The sequence below is a fragment of the Musca autumnalis genome, unplaced genomic scaffold (assembly GCF_047663935.1).
Source record: "Musca autumnalis isolate F117 unplaced genomic scaffold, ASM4766393v1 scaffold_4, whole genome shotgun sequence".
In the NCBI taxonomy this organism is placed as follows: Eukaryota; Metazoa; Arthropoda; class Insecta; order Diptera; family Muscidae; genus Musca; species Musca autumnalis.
In genome coordinates, this window is record NW_027411977.1 from 113805135 (window position 1) to 113821752 (window position 16618).

The 16618-nt window shown below is 37.0% G+C and overlaps 1 protein-coding gene across 22 annotated transcripts in view; it reads right to left on the reverse strand.

The window, feature by feature from the left end:
- The window catches only part of LOC141402734 (uncharacterized), a 313145-nt gene that overhangs the window by 172034 nt on the left and 124493 nt on the right, over window positions 1-16618 (reverse strand). For 21 of the 22 annotated variants that reach the window (XM_073984628.1, XM_073984627.1, XM_073984626.1 and 18 more), the window contains exon 2: window positions 13081-14160. In XM_073984628.1, the coding sequence (XP_073840729.1) occupies window positions 13081-14064 (984 nt within the window). In that variant the 5' untranslated portion in view covers window positions 14065-14160. The remainder of the gene's footprint in view (window positions 1-13080; window positions 14161-16618) is intronic. The other variant, XM_073984647.1, reaches the window with a different exon arrangement.

Sequence of the window (16618 nt, forward strand, 5' to 3'; positions counted from 1 at the left end):
TTTTGTTGTTGTGGTGTTGTAAACAGTTGTAGATCTACAATATTAAAAAGATGTACAAGATCTACAATGCCACTTTACCAACATGAATGAATATCGCTAATAAACAATCCCACGACGTCCGGTTCTATGCACCGGATTGACTCGGAGGAATCTTCGACCAGGGGCCGTCACCTCAACAATTATGTGTTTGTGTTCGTGTATTTTTTCACCATGGGAGCGGCAAGCAATTTATCCCGGAAAGCCTGCTCCGAGCACTTCTGGTCCGTGCCGGGATAGAAATGAACCCCGGGCCAGTATGGATCTGTTCCGTTTGCCAGATCCGCATCCACCACATGTCAACAATGGTGAGATGTAATGGATGTATGGAATGGGTGCATTTTCGTGGGTGCTCTGGCCTTAGTAGCACCCGGGATTACAGCGACAAGTATGTTGCTGCTTGCTGCGTCAGCGCATCGCCCAGTGCGTCTTCTACGTCGTCGTCTGACTCTTCGTCGTCGTCGGAATACGAGATGCCCCCGCAGTCTCCCCAACAACAACAACAGATGCAGCATCTAACACCACATGTTGTTGTTCAACGGCCCGGAAATGCATCATTCCTGCAATTCAATTGCAACGGTCTCCGCAATAAGGTCAGTGAAATTGTGGACTTTATGAGTCGGAATAACATCATGGTCGCCGCGATCCAGGAAACAAAGCTCACCGTCTGTAGCTTACGTTGTGATGGTTACAACGTTTTGGTCACGCTACTGAAGCCTGGCAAGGATGCAGAGGTGAATCGTAAAGGCCGATTTCACTCCTGTCGCCAGTAGCAAAGATCCTAGAGGCGCTACTCCTCCCCACGATGAGAAGGTGTTTTCCAGTTGCCCAACATCAACTTGGATTTCGGAAAATGCATAGTACTACAACAGCATTAGACGCCATATCCACACATATCAGTAGAGGACTGAACCAGAAAAGGCCGTGCGACCGAACAGTCATGGTGGCTCTTGACCTATCGAAGGCCTTCGATACCGTCAACCATGCCAAGCTGTTCGAGGATATAGAGAAAACTAATCTCCAGCCATGTTTGAAACATTGGGTAATCAACTATATGTGTGGACGCCAGTCGTTTGTAGAATTCAGAAACAAGAATTCCAAAACCCGTAGAGTGAAACAGGGAGTTCCCCAAGGAGGGGTGATATCTCCGGAACTGTTTAACCTCTACCTTTCTGAAATTCCACACCCTCCAGACGGCATAGAGATCATGATGTATGCGGATGATTGTACGATCTTGGCGTCGGGTCCTATCGTCGATGACATATGTGATAGGTTAAATGTCTACATAGCTGACCTAGTGCAGTTCTTCCATCTGAGGAATATGAAAATATCCGCCGCTAAATCCACAGCCACGCTGTTCACCATATGGACGGCTGAGATGAGGCTCCCACTGAACATATTGGTCGATGGTGCACTGATTCCGACCACTAACTACCCTAAAATACTGGGTGTAGCGTTCGATAGCATGATCAAGTCGTCCGCGCATGCTACAGCTATTTGCAATAAGATCAGAAGTAGGAACAAGGTTCTCAAGTCGCTTGCCGGCAGCACTAGGGGTGCTGATAAAGAAATCTTGTTGACCACCTACAATGCAATAGGCCGGTCTGTGGTAAGCTATGCGGCGCCAGCGTGGTCTGCAAAGGTTAGCGCATCGCAGTGGAAGAAGATTCAAACCTGCCAGAATGCGGTCCTGAGGACTGCAACAGGGTGCCTCCTCATGACACAAATTGACCATCTTCATGAGAAGGCGAAGGTTTTACCGGCGCGTCAGCACAATAAGATGTTGTCGATGCAGTACCTTCTTGGGTGTTACCGCAGTGAGCATCCCTGTCACGATTTAATGGACAGGCTCGCCCCACCCAGGCACGTCAGGAGAGACCTTCATGATCTAGAGAGAGGTCCAAAGGTATAAAAGAGAACCGCTAGATCAACGAGCCTATCAGGCAGGCTTGAATCACATTCACACCAACATGGTTGCCAGCTATCAAGGCAAACACGAGTGGTTTTAGCTCAGTTAAGATCCGGACGATGCAGCCGCCTCAATTCGTATTGGGCCAGAATTGACGCCACGATACCCAACATATGCCCAGCAAGTGGATTGGGACCACACGATACTCTGCATTTATTCAACTGCCCAGCTAACCCCACTCACCTGTCTCCTCATTCTTTATGGACGCAACCAGTCCAGGTTGCAGAATTCTTGAGTCTGGATACAGAGGAACTTGATAACTGAAATAATACACGAACGCACATATGTACATGCGTTGCTACAAAAACAACTACCGCTAATAAAGACGAATCATAAGAAGATAAAACAGACCTAATAAAACATAACATATTTAATATTTGAGTTCTTTGAGTGTTATTGCTTCCCCTCAACTTACCTACCCATTTTTTCGTGACCCCATAGATTGACATAAGTTTGACTGCCACCAATATTGACATTTCTCACATGTAAGAAATTACGTGTACTTATATTTTGTAAGAGGTGACGTGTACTTACTTCCCACTTCGTTCCCAAATTTCGAGACTATATCTACCCAGTAGGAAATTGAATCTGCGATGACCATTTCATCAACGAAAAATTTCAAAATTGTCTTTAAACAAGACGGTGTCACCAAATTTGTCACTCTTCCATGTGCGATGTGTGACATTTTGAACGAAAATGTCTTGTAATGTGCCTTGGTACAACTTAATGTTCATTCTATCATCCATGAAGACAACTTCGCTTACCTTGTCGCTCAACTTATCGTGCACGAGTTTTGCGACATTTGTGTGAAAATGTCGTCGATGATCGCAAAGGGCTGTCGTCGAGCCGTCTTCAATGGATTGGAGACAACATTGAAGACACATAGCAGACAACTTCCAACTGGGTATTATCGTTCTGTACACGCAGCAAAATTTATGTTAGAAATATGTTTGGATCCAAAGAAATATATGTTTGGGACCGGTTGCAAACAAATATATGTTTGGATCCAAACATAATATGTTTGTGTCCAAACAAATATATGTTTGCAACATTTTGTAACATATCTCAATTTGATATGTTTGGGTAAAACATATTTTTTATGTTAGAAAATTTTGTTCATGGGTGGAGAGAGGATGTTTGTCAACGAGAGTAATAACAGTGCTCTCGCGGCTGTGGAATGCTGTTTTATAATGAAGAGTTGTGTGTATTGTATAATAGAAGACGTAGAAGCGAAGAAGGGGGCTTTGGTGGCATGTATGCGTCAAACTCGTGTGATTCTTGTTTTGTCCTTGTTAACCAACTTGGCAGGAGAAGAAGAAAAGAAGGAATTATATGAATTATATTTTTTTCTTCAGTGTTTTAGATGCCTTTGTAGAGTCAAGACGGTAAAGTGAGTGAATAAATCAGTGTTTTGTGTTTTCTTAAAGAAATTGTGCTTTTTAGTAAATTAAATGTGCAATACATTTTATAATTGAATCGGAAAGTTGAATGGAATTATTTTATTGGACAAGGAAGAAGTCGCATTTAATATTGGTAATTACATACATACTTATGTATATTTGAAATATGGCATATCCATATTAATTTATTACATTACATAATCATTTGATTCTAGATGCCAAATCCCCGCTGATGATTTAAACTATGAGGACAATTTGTTTTATTTCACAACTAAGGAGAAGCGTTCAACTACGTTTCTATTTATTTTTCCTTTTTGAAAGTGTGACTATTTACAAATTATTTCAATCAGTTTTTCTTTTATTAAAGTGTGTTATGTATTTCTTTGGAATTTTGTATGTACCTATGTGTTTGTTGTTCTTTTGTCTTTCAATAAACAACCTCAACATTTGTGTGTATACTATAGAGCAGCCAAGATCATCCATATACGTTAACGTGACTACATGATACGTGTACTCACAATGAGAATAACAATTAGTCGTCGTTGAGCAGCCGATAAGTAAACATGTGCATGGATGTACGCATAATTTTAGTGGGGACACTGAACAAAACCTCACACACCTGCCACATGTTTTCTGGTCGCAGTTCTAACAACTACTGAATGCTGATACAAACTTTCTTGTGATTCTCTCACTACTTTACTCTCTTTTTTATTTTGAGCATCATTGCTATAGAGATAGCCAGTGAGTTCTTACTGAGAGCAGGTGAGCACACATTTCAAAATATTTTACATTGAATTTTACGCTCCCTTGCTCTCAGTAAGCGCCCACTGGTGCATGTGTTTGTTTTTTTTGTGCCTTTTGGGTTTGTATTTTTTTGCACCCAAGCATATAAAATGTTTGCACCCAAACATAAAATTGTTTCCACCCAAACATATCTTTGTTTGCACCCAAACATAAATATCTTTGCACCCAAACGTATATATGTTTGCACCCAAACATATATAAACGTATATATGTTTATTTCACAACTAAGGAGAAGCGTTCAACTACGTTTCTATATATTTTTCCTTTTTAAAAGTGTGACTATTTACAAATTCTTTCAATCAGTTTTTCTTTTATTAAAGTGTGTTATGTATTTCTTTGGAATTTTGTATGTACCTATGTGTTTGTTGTTCTTTTGCCTTTCAATAAACAACCTCAACATTTGTGGGTATACTATAGAGATAGCCAGTGAGTTCTTACTGAGAGCAGGTGAGCACACATTTCAAAATATTTTACATTGAATTTTACGCTCCCTTGCTCTCAGTAAGCGCCCACTGGTGCATGTGTTTGTTTTTTTTGTGCCTTTTGGGTTTGTATTTTTTTGCACCCAAGCATATAAAATGTTTGCACCCAAACATAAAATTGTTTCCACCCAAACATATCTTTGTTTGCACCCAAACATAAATATCTTTGCACCCAAACATATATGTATATGTTTGCACCCAAACATATATATGTTTGCACCCAAACATATATTTGTTTGCAGACCCAAACATATATTATGTTTGGGACTGTGCAAACATATATATGTTTGCTGCAAAATATGTTTGGGACATATGTTAGAGAGGCCGTTTTTTTTGCGTGTATATATTCGCGTTCAAAAACAAGTAAGAACGGGGTTAAGTTCGGCCGGACCGAACTTGTTATACCCTCCACGTCGTTGAAGTAAAATGGAACAATTAGTTTCCTTTCGTTTAAGACAAAATACCTACTTTCAGCAATTTCGGTAAAACAATGTGGCTATCCTTCAAAATACTGAAATTCAGGAGGTGCGCTTCTATGGGGGATATAGGAAGGCGTGGACCGGGGGAAAGTTTTATACCCACAACGATAATGGTAAGATAAGGTGCCTAAAACTTTAAAAATACCGAAAATCAAGAGGTAGGCTCCTATGGGGGATATAGGATGACGTTGACCTATACTGATAATTTTCTTCTGAGATATTCTAAAAAATGTACCGAGAAATTTCTGGGATAAATTTGTATACCCCAACAAACACTAAATACCAATTTCAGCCATTTCGGTGGAATATTGAGGCCAAAACCTTCAAAATACCAAAAATCGGGAAGTACCTATGGGGGCTATATTAAGGTGTGGACCTGTACCGAGACCACTTGGAATCCTTACACTTTAGGTGTATAATGTATTTGGCAACTTTACTGACAAGAATGTGAGGAATATTTTTCTTAAAAATATTAACCCTCGTGTGAATCATAAAGGGGTATTTTTGGTCCCTTTTCAACAAATATTTAAAATCTGCTATAAAATGTGATAGAATCAGATCAAAATATTCTAGACATTTGTTCGCCATAAAATTTTACTATAGGTCCTAGAATACATCAAAACTCTAAATTATACCCAAACGCCAGAAAGTGACACTATACTATATTCTGACATTCTGGATCAAAGAAAATCTGTACATATCTGCAAGACAAAATGCCACGTAAAAACAAAAAGTGCAAATATGTGCAGGATGTTTCGATGGAAATTGATAAAAAACTCTTCCCTTTTTATGAAATGGTAAGATACACAGCCCAACTCCATCTTACTCACAACTTTTTTTTCTTAATTTATTGTGAAAATTTACTTTGAAAAAATCAACAGGTATGGACATTATTTAAAAAAAACGCGCACTTCATTGGCGATCCTCAACATTGTAAATACGTTTTACATACCTTTCATTAGAATTACAAGAATATATTCAAAAAACAACTTAAAAATTGAGACAAAAAGAAAACTTCCAAATAGGGTCACTTTGACCTGGTTTTGTGTCCACTTACCAAAATAAAAACGTATATATTTTTTCATAACTACACGCAGTGGGATCCTATTTGACACTATTTAGTGTAAATTTATGAATTGATTTCATCGATTTTGGCCAGGTTTTTCTGAAAATTGGCGCTGGTTTGAATCTATGTGTGACAACTCGCATTGTCATGATGCAGAACGATACGTCTTCTCTTGTTCGTTTTTCTAATTTCTCAGGAGACATCAGGCAAACAAATTGTAGTGTTATTCTCAGAATTAACCGTCCTACAATTCTCAAGCCGTATCGTCGCCACACGGTCAGTTTTTCCGAAGAAACAGGCTACCATTTGCTACGATGGTCTTCTTCCATGAACAACTTTTGTTGAATTTGGCTTACTTTCGTAGATCCAAGACGTCGTCTGTGACGATCTTATAAATGTCATTTAAAGCATCGCGATTGTTTTTTTCACAATTCCTTTGCTGTCCAAAAAAAGTCAAATGGCGCCTGGCAAAACGAGATGTTGCCTAGGCCAGATTGTTTTCGTGCAGCCCTCGTATATGGATAGTTTTTTTTATACCCTCTACCATATGGAGGGTATAATTAAATTTGTCATTCCGTTTGTAACACATCGAAATATTCGTCGGAGACCCTATAAAGTATATATGTTATTGATCAGCATAAAATTCTATGTCCATTTGACCATGTCCGTCTGTCCGTCCGTCCGTCTGTCTGTCTGTTGAAATCAAGATACAGCTCGCAATTTTAAAGATAGAGAGTCAAAATTTGGTACAGAAGTTTTTATTACTTGCAGGATGGTTGGTATTGAAAATGGGATATATCGGTCCACGTTTTAATATAGCCCCCATAGAACGGTACCTCCCGATTTTCGGTATTTTTAAGGTTTTAGCTTCATTGTCCTACCAAAATGACTGAAAGTTGGTACGTAGTCTTCTTTATATACAACTTTCCCCCAGAATTTTGTCGGTATCGGTCCACACCTTCATATAGCCCCCATATAACGGTACCTCCCGATTTTCGGTATTTTTAAGGTTTTAGCTTCATTATCTTACCAAAATGGCTGAAATTTGGTACGTAGTATTCTTTAGGGGTATAAAACTTTCCCCCAGAATTTTGTCGGTATCGGTCCACACCTTCATATAGCCCCCATAGAACGGTACCTCCCCATTTTCGGTATTTTAAAGGTTTTAGCTTCATTATCCTACCAAAATGGCTGAAATTTGGTACGTAGTCTTCTTTAGGGGTACAAAACTTTCCCCCAGAATTTTGTCGGTGTCGGTCCACACCTTCATATAACCCCCATATAACGGTACCTCCCGATTTTCGGTATTTTGAAGGTCTTAGCTTCATTATCCTATCAAAATGGCTGAAATTTGGTACGTAGTCTTCTTTAGGGCTATAAAACTTTCCCCCAGAATTTTGTCGGTATCGGTCCACACCTTCATATAGCCCCCATAGAACGGTACCTCCCGATTTTCGGTATTTTGAAGGTTTTAGCTTCATTATCACACCGAAATGGCTGAAATTTGGTACTTGGTCTACGTTGGTGGCATAAAACTTCCCCCAGAACCTTGTCGGTATCGGTCCATGCCTTCATATATCCCCATAGAATCTTACTTCTTTATTTTCGGTATTTTTTTAGTTTTAGACACATTCTCTTACCGAAATATTGGAAATTTGGTATTTTGTCTTCTTTGAGCCTAAAAACTTTCCATCAGAAATTTGTCGGTATAGATCAAAGTTTTGAAATAGCCCCCATAGAATGGTGCCTCACATTGTTTTACCGAAATTGCTGAAATTTAGTATTAAGTCTTCTTCATACACGAAAGGAAACTAATTATTCTTTTTTTACTTCAATACAACTTGTGGTGGAGGGTATAACAAGTTCGGCCCGGCCGAACTTAACGCCGTTCTTACTTGTTGTTAATAAGTTTTCTATGTTCTGGGACACAAAATTTCAATTAACACCAATTCGTTAGAAAAATGTGAATAAGATCTTCAAAAAGTCTTAAATGGGCCTACATTATATGGGGTTCATCAAAAACGAGGACCTATACTGTTTGACTTTTTGAAAGGGATGTTTTGTATCTATAAAAATCTTTTGTAAATACCAATTTTCAGTTATTTCGGTAGAATAATGTGGATAAACCTTTTAAAATACCGAAACTCGGGGGTGGTACACTTCTACGGGGTCTATATGATGACGTGGACCTATACTTATAATTATCATCGCGAATATTTTATACCCCCACAACATTAAAAAAACGAAAATCGGGAGGTACCGTTCTATGGGGGCTATACAAAAACGTGGACTTATACAGGCAAATTTCAAGTAGAAAGTTTTACATCCCCAAAGAAAAGCAAATACGAAATTTTAACCATTTCGATGGTATCTTGTGGCCACAATCTTCAAAATACCGAAAATCGCGAGGTACCCTTCTATTAGGGGCTACATAAAAGCGCGAAACTATACCGACGAATATAATTTGGAAAGTTATATACTTCCAACGAAGACTAAATGCCAAATTTCAACCATTTCGGTGGAAAAATTTATGTCTCAACCTTCAAACCACCGAAAATCGGGAGGTACCGTTCTATGGGGCCTATATAAATGAGGGCTATGCAGACAAATGGAGTAATGCAGACAAATTTCAGACAATTTCCAAAATACCGTAAATCGGGAGGTACCGTTCTATGGGGGCTATACAAAAACGTGGACTATACAGGCAAATTTCAGGTAGAAAGTTTTACATCCCCAACGAAAACCAAATACGAAATTTTAGCCATTTCGGTGGAATATTGAGGCCAAAACCTTCAAAATATCGAAAATCGGGAGGTACCGTTCTATGGGGGCTATGCAGACAAATTCCAAGTGTAAAGTTTTATACCCCCAAGGAAGATTTAGTACCTAATTTCAGCCATTTAGGTGGAATATTGAGGCCGCAACCTTCAAAATACCGAAAATCGGGAGGTACCGTTCTATGGGGGCTATATGAAGACGAGGACCCCTACTGACACATTTCAGGTGGAAAGTTTTATAACCAACCAAGACTTAATACCAAATTTTGGCCATTTTGGTATGATAATGAGGCTAAAACCTTCAAAATACCAAAAATCGGGAGGTACCGTTATATGGGGCTATATGAAAACATGGACCGATATAGAACATTGTCAATAACAAACATCCTAGGAGGAATAGAAACTTCTATACTAAATTACAATTAGAAATTGCGAGGTGTATCTTGAATTCAACTGACAGACGGACATACAGGGTTATATCGACTTAGGAGTTCATGCTGATCAAAAATGTATATACTTTACAGGGTATCCGACGAATATTTCGATGTGTTAATGAATCGTCTTACTGAAACAGGCCATTAATATTTCAAGTTCTATATGAATCATACAAAAATTTTTGGTATATGGTAAATTTAAAATTTCTTTTGCAATTCCATTGGAAGAAATGTTAAAAAATTTTTTGCGAGTACATCCGCAATTTTTGGAACATAGATTAAGAAAAAATTCGTGGTTTCAAATCTGTTCGCGTTCACAAAATTGGATGCTGCGCTCCAAAGTTATGGGGGGTTTTATTCCCTTACAAAGAAAAAATATTTAAAAATTCCATTTTTGCTGTAATAAAAAAGTATATATAAAGCGTTAACAGCATTTAATATCTATCCGTAGATGCCTAAATATTTACTAAATGTATTTATATTTTCGCGGAAAATCAAGAAATACTGAAAAAATCTTGGAGTAAATTTAATTTATTCTAATTTAGATTCCAAATAAAACTCGAAAAAAAAATAAATTAAAAATACGTACAGATTCTAGACAACGCGTAGAAAAATATGAGACCAAAATTTTAACGATAGGATTTATAACTGCCATATTACAGCAAGAACAAAAGACGAAAACTTATTGTTGGAATATTATTTCAAAAATATATTTTTTTGTTCAATACGAAAAATAGAAAAAACGTTTTTGGGAGTTATTCTACTACTTCGCTAAATTTCGATGCAAGCACTGACGGACTTTGCTGAAACTTCTTCAGGGAAAATGCGATGACATACCCGAAAGTGTATTTGCTTACTTTGATAAACAATAGGATTATGAAATAGAAAGTAATATTGAAATTACAACCAAAGAAAAAAACATAAAAGTTAAAAAACGTATAATTCGCGAATTCGTTAAAATCAGTTAAGGCGCATGCACTTTTCAGATACACCGAGTGCATCTCTATCAATATGTAGCGATTTTTCCACTTTTCATTCAGCGGCCAAAGTGTGCCGTCAGCTGCATCCTTCTGTTCAAAAAACCTTTATATGGGTAAAAATTGCGCGATGTACATAAGATTATAAGGCGCATCCGATTTCAGTGACCGACTATAAAAAATACGTCATTATAACAAATTTTAAACAGATTCGTCAAGAACCGCGGATGTGCTACCAAATTCTATTTTATACGAAATACGAATATTACTCCAGAATCTCGGTAATTTATGCCACACGGTTTTGGAAAATAATATCATCGCGTATCAAGGATTCCATTTATGTAAAAATAACCAAAGAAAATCGCGGTTCAATGCGAATGCGGAATCATCAAAATATAATTTTGCAGAATTTCCTACTTTCAAGGTATCTATAATAGGGTTATGACTTTTTTACAACCTCATATCCCTGTATCATAGCGTGATGAGTTTTGCCATAAGATTACATAAAATCTTAATTATAAGGTGATTCGGTGAAAAAACCTCACGCACAAAATGATTTTAATATTTGAATTTATCAAAATTAAGGACAATTTTTTGAAGTCACTGAAAACAGATATATAATTGGAAATGAACTTTAGAGCCACATGAGATAATTAAAATGACATAAAATTTATTTCTCACTATTTTTCGTCAATTCTGAGAATCGTAAAAATGTCGTAAACGCTTTTATTCAAAAATATAATTTTTTAACAAAAAACAAAAAATTTAAAATTTTTTCAAAGTGACTTTTTTCGCGACTTTTTTATATTTGAATGAAATAAACGTTATTATAGTTATTAGTGGGCTTATAATAATTTTTTGAAAAAAAATTTTTTTTCATTTCATATTTTTTTTCTAAAAATTATTTTTTTAAAATCGATTTGTGCGTGAACTTTTTTTATATTTCAATGGAATAAACGATAGCATAGTGATTAATAGGCAAAAGTTCATTCATCCCTGCTACAGGAAATCATTTTTGAGGAAAAATGTCAAAAAGTCATAACCCTAATCTATAACCGCCGTTTTAGTGGATGGATTTGAAAGCGGAAGGGTTCATTAGATCCGGCGCGTAAAAAAACTAAAATCACGCGGTGTTTAAGGGTACCTAAGTCACAGTTGTACATTTTGAAGCCAAAAAATAGGTTTTTAAAGAAAATTTACGCACCAAAATTTCGACTTTGGACTCCTATTACTAGGGAGCTGTATGAAGCACATTCATGAGATATACGTCAAACGACGTGGAATCACGAGTTCTACAATCCAATAAATAGTTTGGGTAATTATCTGTTTCCAATTAAAAGAAAAATTCAAAAAACCTAGATTTCAAAACTTCAAAATGTCAGCATCGATTTTAGGGGGATGCAGTGTATATATCGAAAAGTCATACATTAGAACCATGTTGCCCAAGGGGTATTCTTCAATTCTTTCTTTGAGCTCAGGCCTAAATTTTCCGTGGTTTGACCAGAAATCAAGAAAGAAAACAAAAAAACTTGCAAACTTCAACACATTTTTACCCATTTTTTAATATTACCACCAACACAGCTTCCACATAAATTATTTGTTATGTTTCATTTTATGCGACCCCGGCTAAAACACTTCAATTAATATAAATATATTCATATTGTTTTTTCAAAATTGTCTGGCTTAATCCCATTGTTGTTGTTTTAATATTTTAAAACAACTATTTTATTAGTGTTTTTGCTGTAAAGCAGACCAACCAAATTTTGGTGTGTGCATTTGTCGAAATTCGACGACACATACAAGTGGAAGAGGTTTGAATTGTTTTCGCAGACACTTTCGTCGGAGTTGTATGAGGTTGCCAAGGAAAAACTTCTCATTGAACTTTTTTCTTTGCTTACCTTTATACTTCGAGCTGACGATTGATGTTTGGGTATAAAAAGTTTCTTGTTGAAGAAGTTATTGAAAAATAACTTCGGTGGAGAATATCCACAAACAAGAAACAAGGGAACTGATGAGATCCAGTGGCGTGGATCGAAACTATAGTATTCCCTGCCTTACCCCTTGGCGAACAATGCCAAATCTTTTCCACTAATAAAATAGTTGTTTTAAAATATTAAAACAACAACAATGGGATTAAGCCAGACAATTTTGAAAAAACAAAATTGCAAACGCTATCCCAATAAAAAAACACGCCACAATGCTTCAAATTGATATTCATATTGTATAAAATATATTGACAGTTCGCGACTTATCAAATGATGAACCTCAACTTCAACGATTGTAAAACATTTTTGAATATTACCATATATCAATTTCTTGCATTTATGTACATACATACATATGTATGTATGTATTTACAGTTTTTTTTATTGTGAAACCTTAAATATATATACTCTCGTTAGTTTCACTCTCACAGATGATAAAATTAGTTTTTGAGTTCAAATTTTATGATCTATAGTTGTGCTTAGTTCTTCCACCACAACAATACTAAACATTTTAATTAATGCAAACTTTTCCAAAGAACTACTTGCTGTGGTTGCTTAATGAAACCTAATTGGCATCTGTATTAAGTTAGACTCAATTATAATTATATAATTTAGTTGTTATAGTGAAGAGATACTCTTACAAATACATTCTCATGCGTATTTTTACTTACCGTTTGTGTTTGTGCTGTGATACTTTCAGCGTCTTCGCCGTAATTGAATCCTTTCGATTTCTTCAATTTCATCTTAGAATTGTAAATCCGTATTACAGGTCCTCCCTGCTGTTGATGTTGATGGTGATTTGCGTTTGTCACAGTTTGTTGTGTAGTGTCGTCCTTTTGTGTGCCATGATGATGGAGGAGTAGTTCAGTCAAGTTTTGTGGTACATCAACGTAATAATTATTGCTGTTGTTAGTACTTTGGTGGTTATTATTGGGAAGGTTGGTGATATTGTTATTGTTGTTGTCGTTGTCGCCATTGTTGTCAATGATACTCATTGTGGCGAAATATTTATTTGTAGCCGCACTGCTATGGCAAGAACTCGAAGCTCCAACAATTGCAATTGTATAACCGTCATTATCGACAACAGACTCTATGACGTCTCCATAGTCATTACAATCGTCATTTTGTTGGGCTGCATTGCTTCTTACAACACTGTCATCATCATCGTTATTTTCAAATGCATCATTGCCTTTGTTGGGCCAATTGTTAGCGTTGATCTTTGGCTGATTTTGCTCCACTGCCAACAGTCGGTACACTGCCATTCCATGGTCCAGTGAATGTAAACAAGTGTTTTCTTGGTTATTTTCTTGTTGTGGTGGCTGATGCCAAAATTGCTTTCCATCTCTTTGCCCGTTTCCATCTGGCGTCTCTTCGAAATTGTCTTCGTAACAATGTCTGTGGAAAATGTGTCCCTTAGATGTTGGTCCAACAACGTCTGCTGTACTGATGACAACAACCTCGCCACCGTCATTTGACGGTGCACAAGTATTGTTGACAGCAAAGTACTCACATAATTGATTCCTATGCTTGTCCTTAAGTGCAATATACTCTGAACTTTCGTTGAATTTACTTAAAATATGACTAGCTGTTGCCAAATCTTTTTCAGATAATGCTATCGTAAGAGATGTAGGATTTTTCGATATACACTTGCCCATAGGTGATAACTATATGTTTTTGTTACTTGGTGATTATGTTGAAGCCGTTGAAGATGTTGATAGCAATGGGGATGCCAGCGACGATGGTAATGTAGCCTGAAAGAAAAACCAAATGGATAGATAATGTTCAAGGTGTCACCTTTGAATTTTTACAACTAAAGGTGGCTTAGTGGTTGTGGTCTACAAAAAACTACACACATTCGTTGTGATATGTATACACTTGGATATAAAAATAAGTTAATACAAAATGTTAAACAAATACCGTGTAACGTATGGTTAGGGGTGGTATGCTCGTATCATTATTTCTTCAAAATAATTATGTACCAAAGTATGGTCGTTTTGAATAATTATGGCTCTTGGCGAAATATTTATTAAACAATCAATGTTGAAATAGTTCTTCTTCAATAACAATAAGCCAAGTGTGGTAGCACATTTTCTTTGATAATTTCTATAAATTTGTTATGGCGAAATTTTCGGCAGATGATTATCGTCGGTGTCATGCTTAAGTGTTCCATGCGCCATTTTTGACTTTTTGAGATACAGGTTGTTTCTATGTTTTTTCGGTATGATCTTTCTGAATTTCTAGTCGGCTTTCTCCTATCTGCTCTAGTTTCCGAGATATTCACGCATCGACTCGTAAACTTAAACTTTTTATACCCTCCGCCATATGGAGGGTATAATTAAATTTGTCATTCCGTTTGTAACACATCGAAATATTCGTCGGAGACCCTATAAAGTATATATATTATTGATCAGCATAAAATTCTATGTCGATTTGACCATGTCCGTCTGTCCGTCTGTCTGTTGAAATCAAGATACAGATCGCAATTTTAAAGATAGAGAGTCAAAATTTGGTGCAGAAGTTTTTATTACTTGCAGGATGGTTAGTTTGAAAATGGGATATATCGGTCCACGTTTTGATATAGCCCCCATAGAACGGTACCTCCCGATTTTCGGTATTTTTAAGGTTTTAGCTACCCCAGCGAAAAGTTTGCCTCCAAAGAGGCAGTTAAATGATATGTACAAGTGATTTGGAAGTGCATCAAATTATGCATTTTCACTCATGATTTTTACAAGGGAGTGACCCTGGAAAGAGGCACTCCATTGCACCGCATTTTAACTGACCCTTTGGCATTGCATTTTAACTGAACCTTTGGCACAGCATTTTAACTGAACCTTTGGCACCGCATTTTAACTGACCCTTTGGCATTGCATTTTAACTGACCCTTTGGAGTAGAATAGGAGGCAGTCCATAGCACGTGTTTTGAATAACAAAATAAAATGCATTTATTATTTGTGTAAAACAAAAATATTAATACCTTTATTAAATTAACACAAATTATGAAAATTCTCTATTGAATTCAATCGCAAACATGTGTGTTTCCTGCGCTCTTCATTTAATCCAAGCTTAAGTGCTTTTGCTTCATCTGCTAAATGGGTTTGATATTGTCTTCCCATCACCAGTTAAGATTTCGACATGTACTCCAACAGCACACCATTGGGAAATTTTCTTCTCGTGAGTTACCGGAAAAATGTTCACAAATTAAATATTATTTAGTTTGTATTAACAAATTTTTGGAAATGTTAACACGATTATCTCTTTTTGGAAATGTATTCCGCTGCCTGTAGAGATGTACAAACTGATTTATGTACAGGTAGGGATCTCTAACAACTGCTAATAAAATGTAGTGAATGGAGTGCCTTTTTCACGACTCCGGATGCTGTTAAATTGTGAGGAATTGGAGTGCCTTTTTCACGACTCCGTTGAACTGCCTCCGGATGTTGTTAAAATGTGACAAATGGATGTGATTCTTTGGATTGCATCCAAATGCGGTTAAAATGTGAGGAATGGAGTGCCTTTTTCACGACTCTTTGAACTTTGAACTGCATAAAAACATGCCGTGAAAGAACTAGTCTACATTGCACTTCTTCCAATTTATTTTGCTGGGTCATTATCCTACCAAAATGGCTGAAATTTGGTACGTAGTCTTCTTTAGGGGTATAAAACTTTCCCCCAGAATTTTGTCGGTATCGGTCCACACCTTCATATAGCCACAATAGACCGGTACCTCCCGATTTTCGGTATTTTTAAGGTTTTAGCTTCATTATCCTACCAAAATGGCTGAAATTTGGTACGTAGTCTTCTTTAGGGGTATAAAACTTTCCCCCAGAATTTTGTCGGTATCGGTCCACGTTTTGATATAGCCCCCATAGAACGGTACCTCCCGATTTTCGGTATTTTTAAGGTTTTAGCTTCATTATCCTACCAAAATGGCTGAAATTTGGTACGTAGTCTTCTTTAGGGGTACAAAACTTTCCCACAGAATTTTGTCGGTATCGGTCCACACCTTCATATAGCCCCCATATAACGATACCTCCTGATTTTCGGTATTTTGAAGGTTTTAGCTTCGTTATCCTACCAAAATGGCTGAAATTTGGTACGTAGTCTTCTTTAGGGGTATAAAACTTTCCCCCAGAACTTTGTCGGTATCGGTCCATGCCTTCATATAGCCCCCATAGAACGGTACCTCCCGATTTTCGGTATTTTGAACGT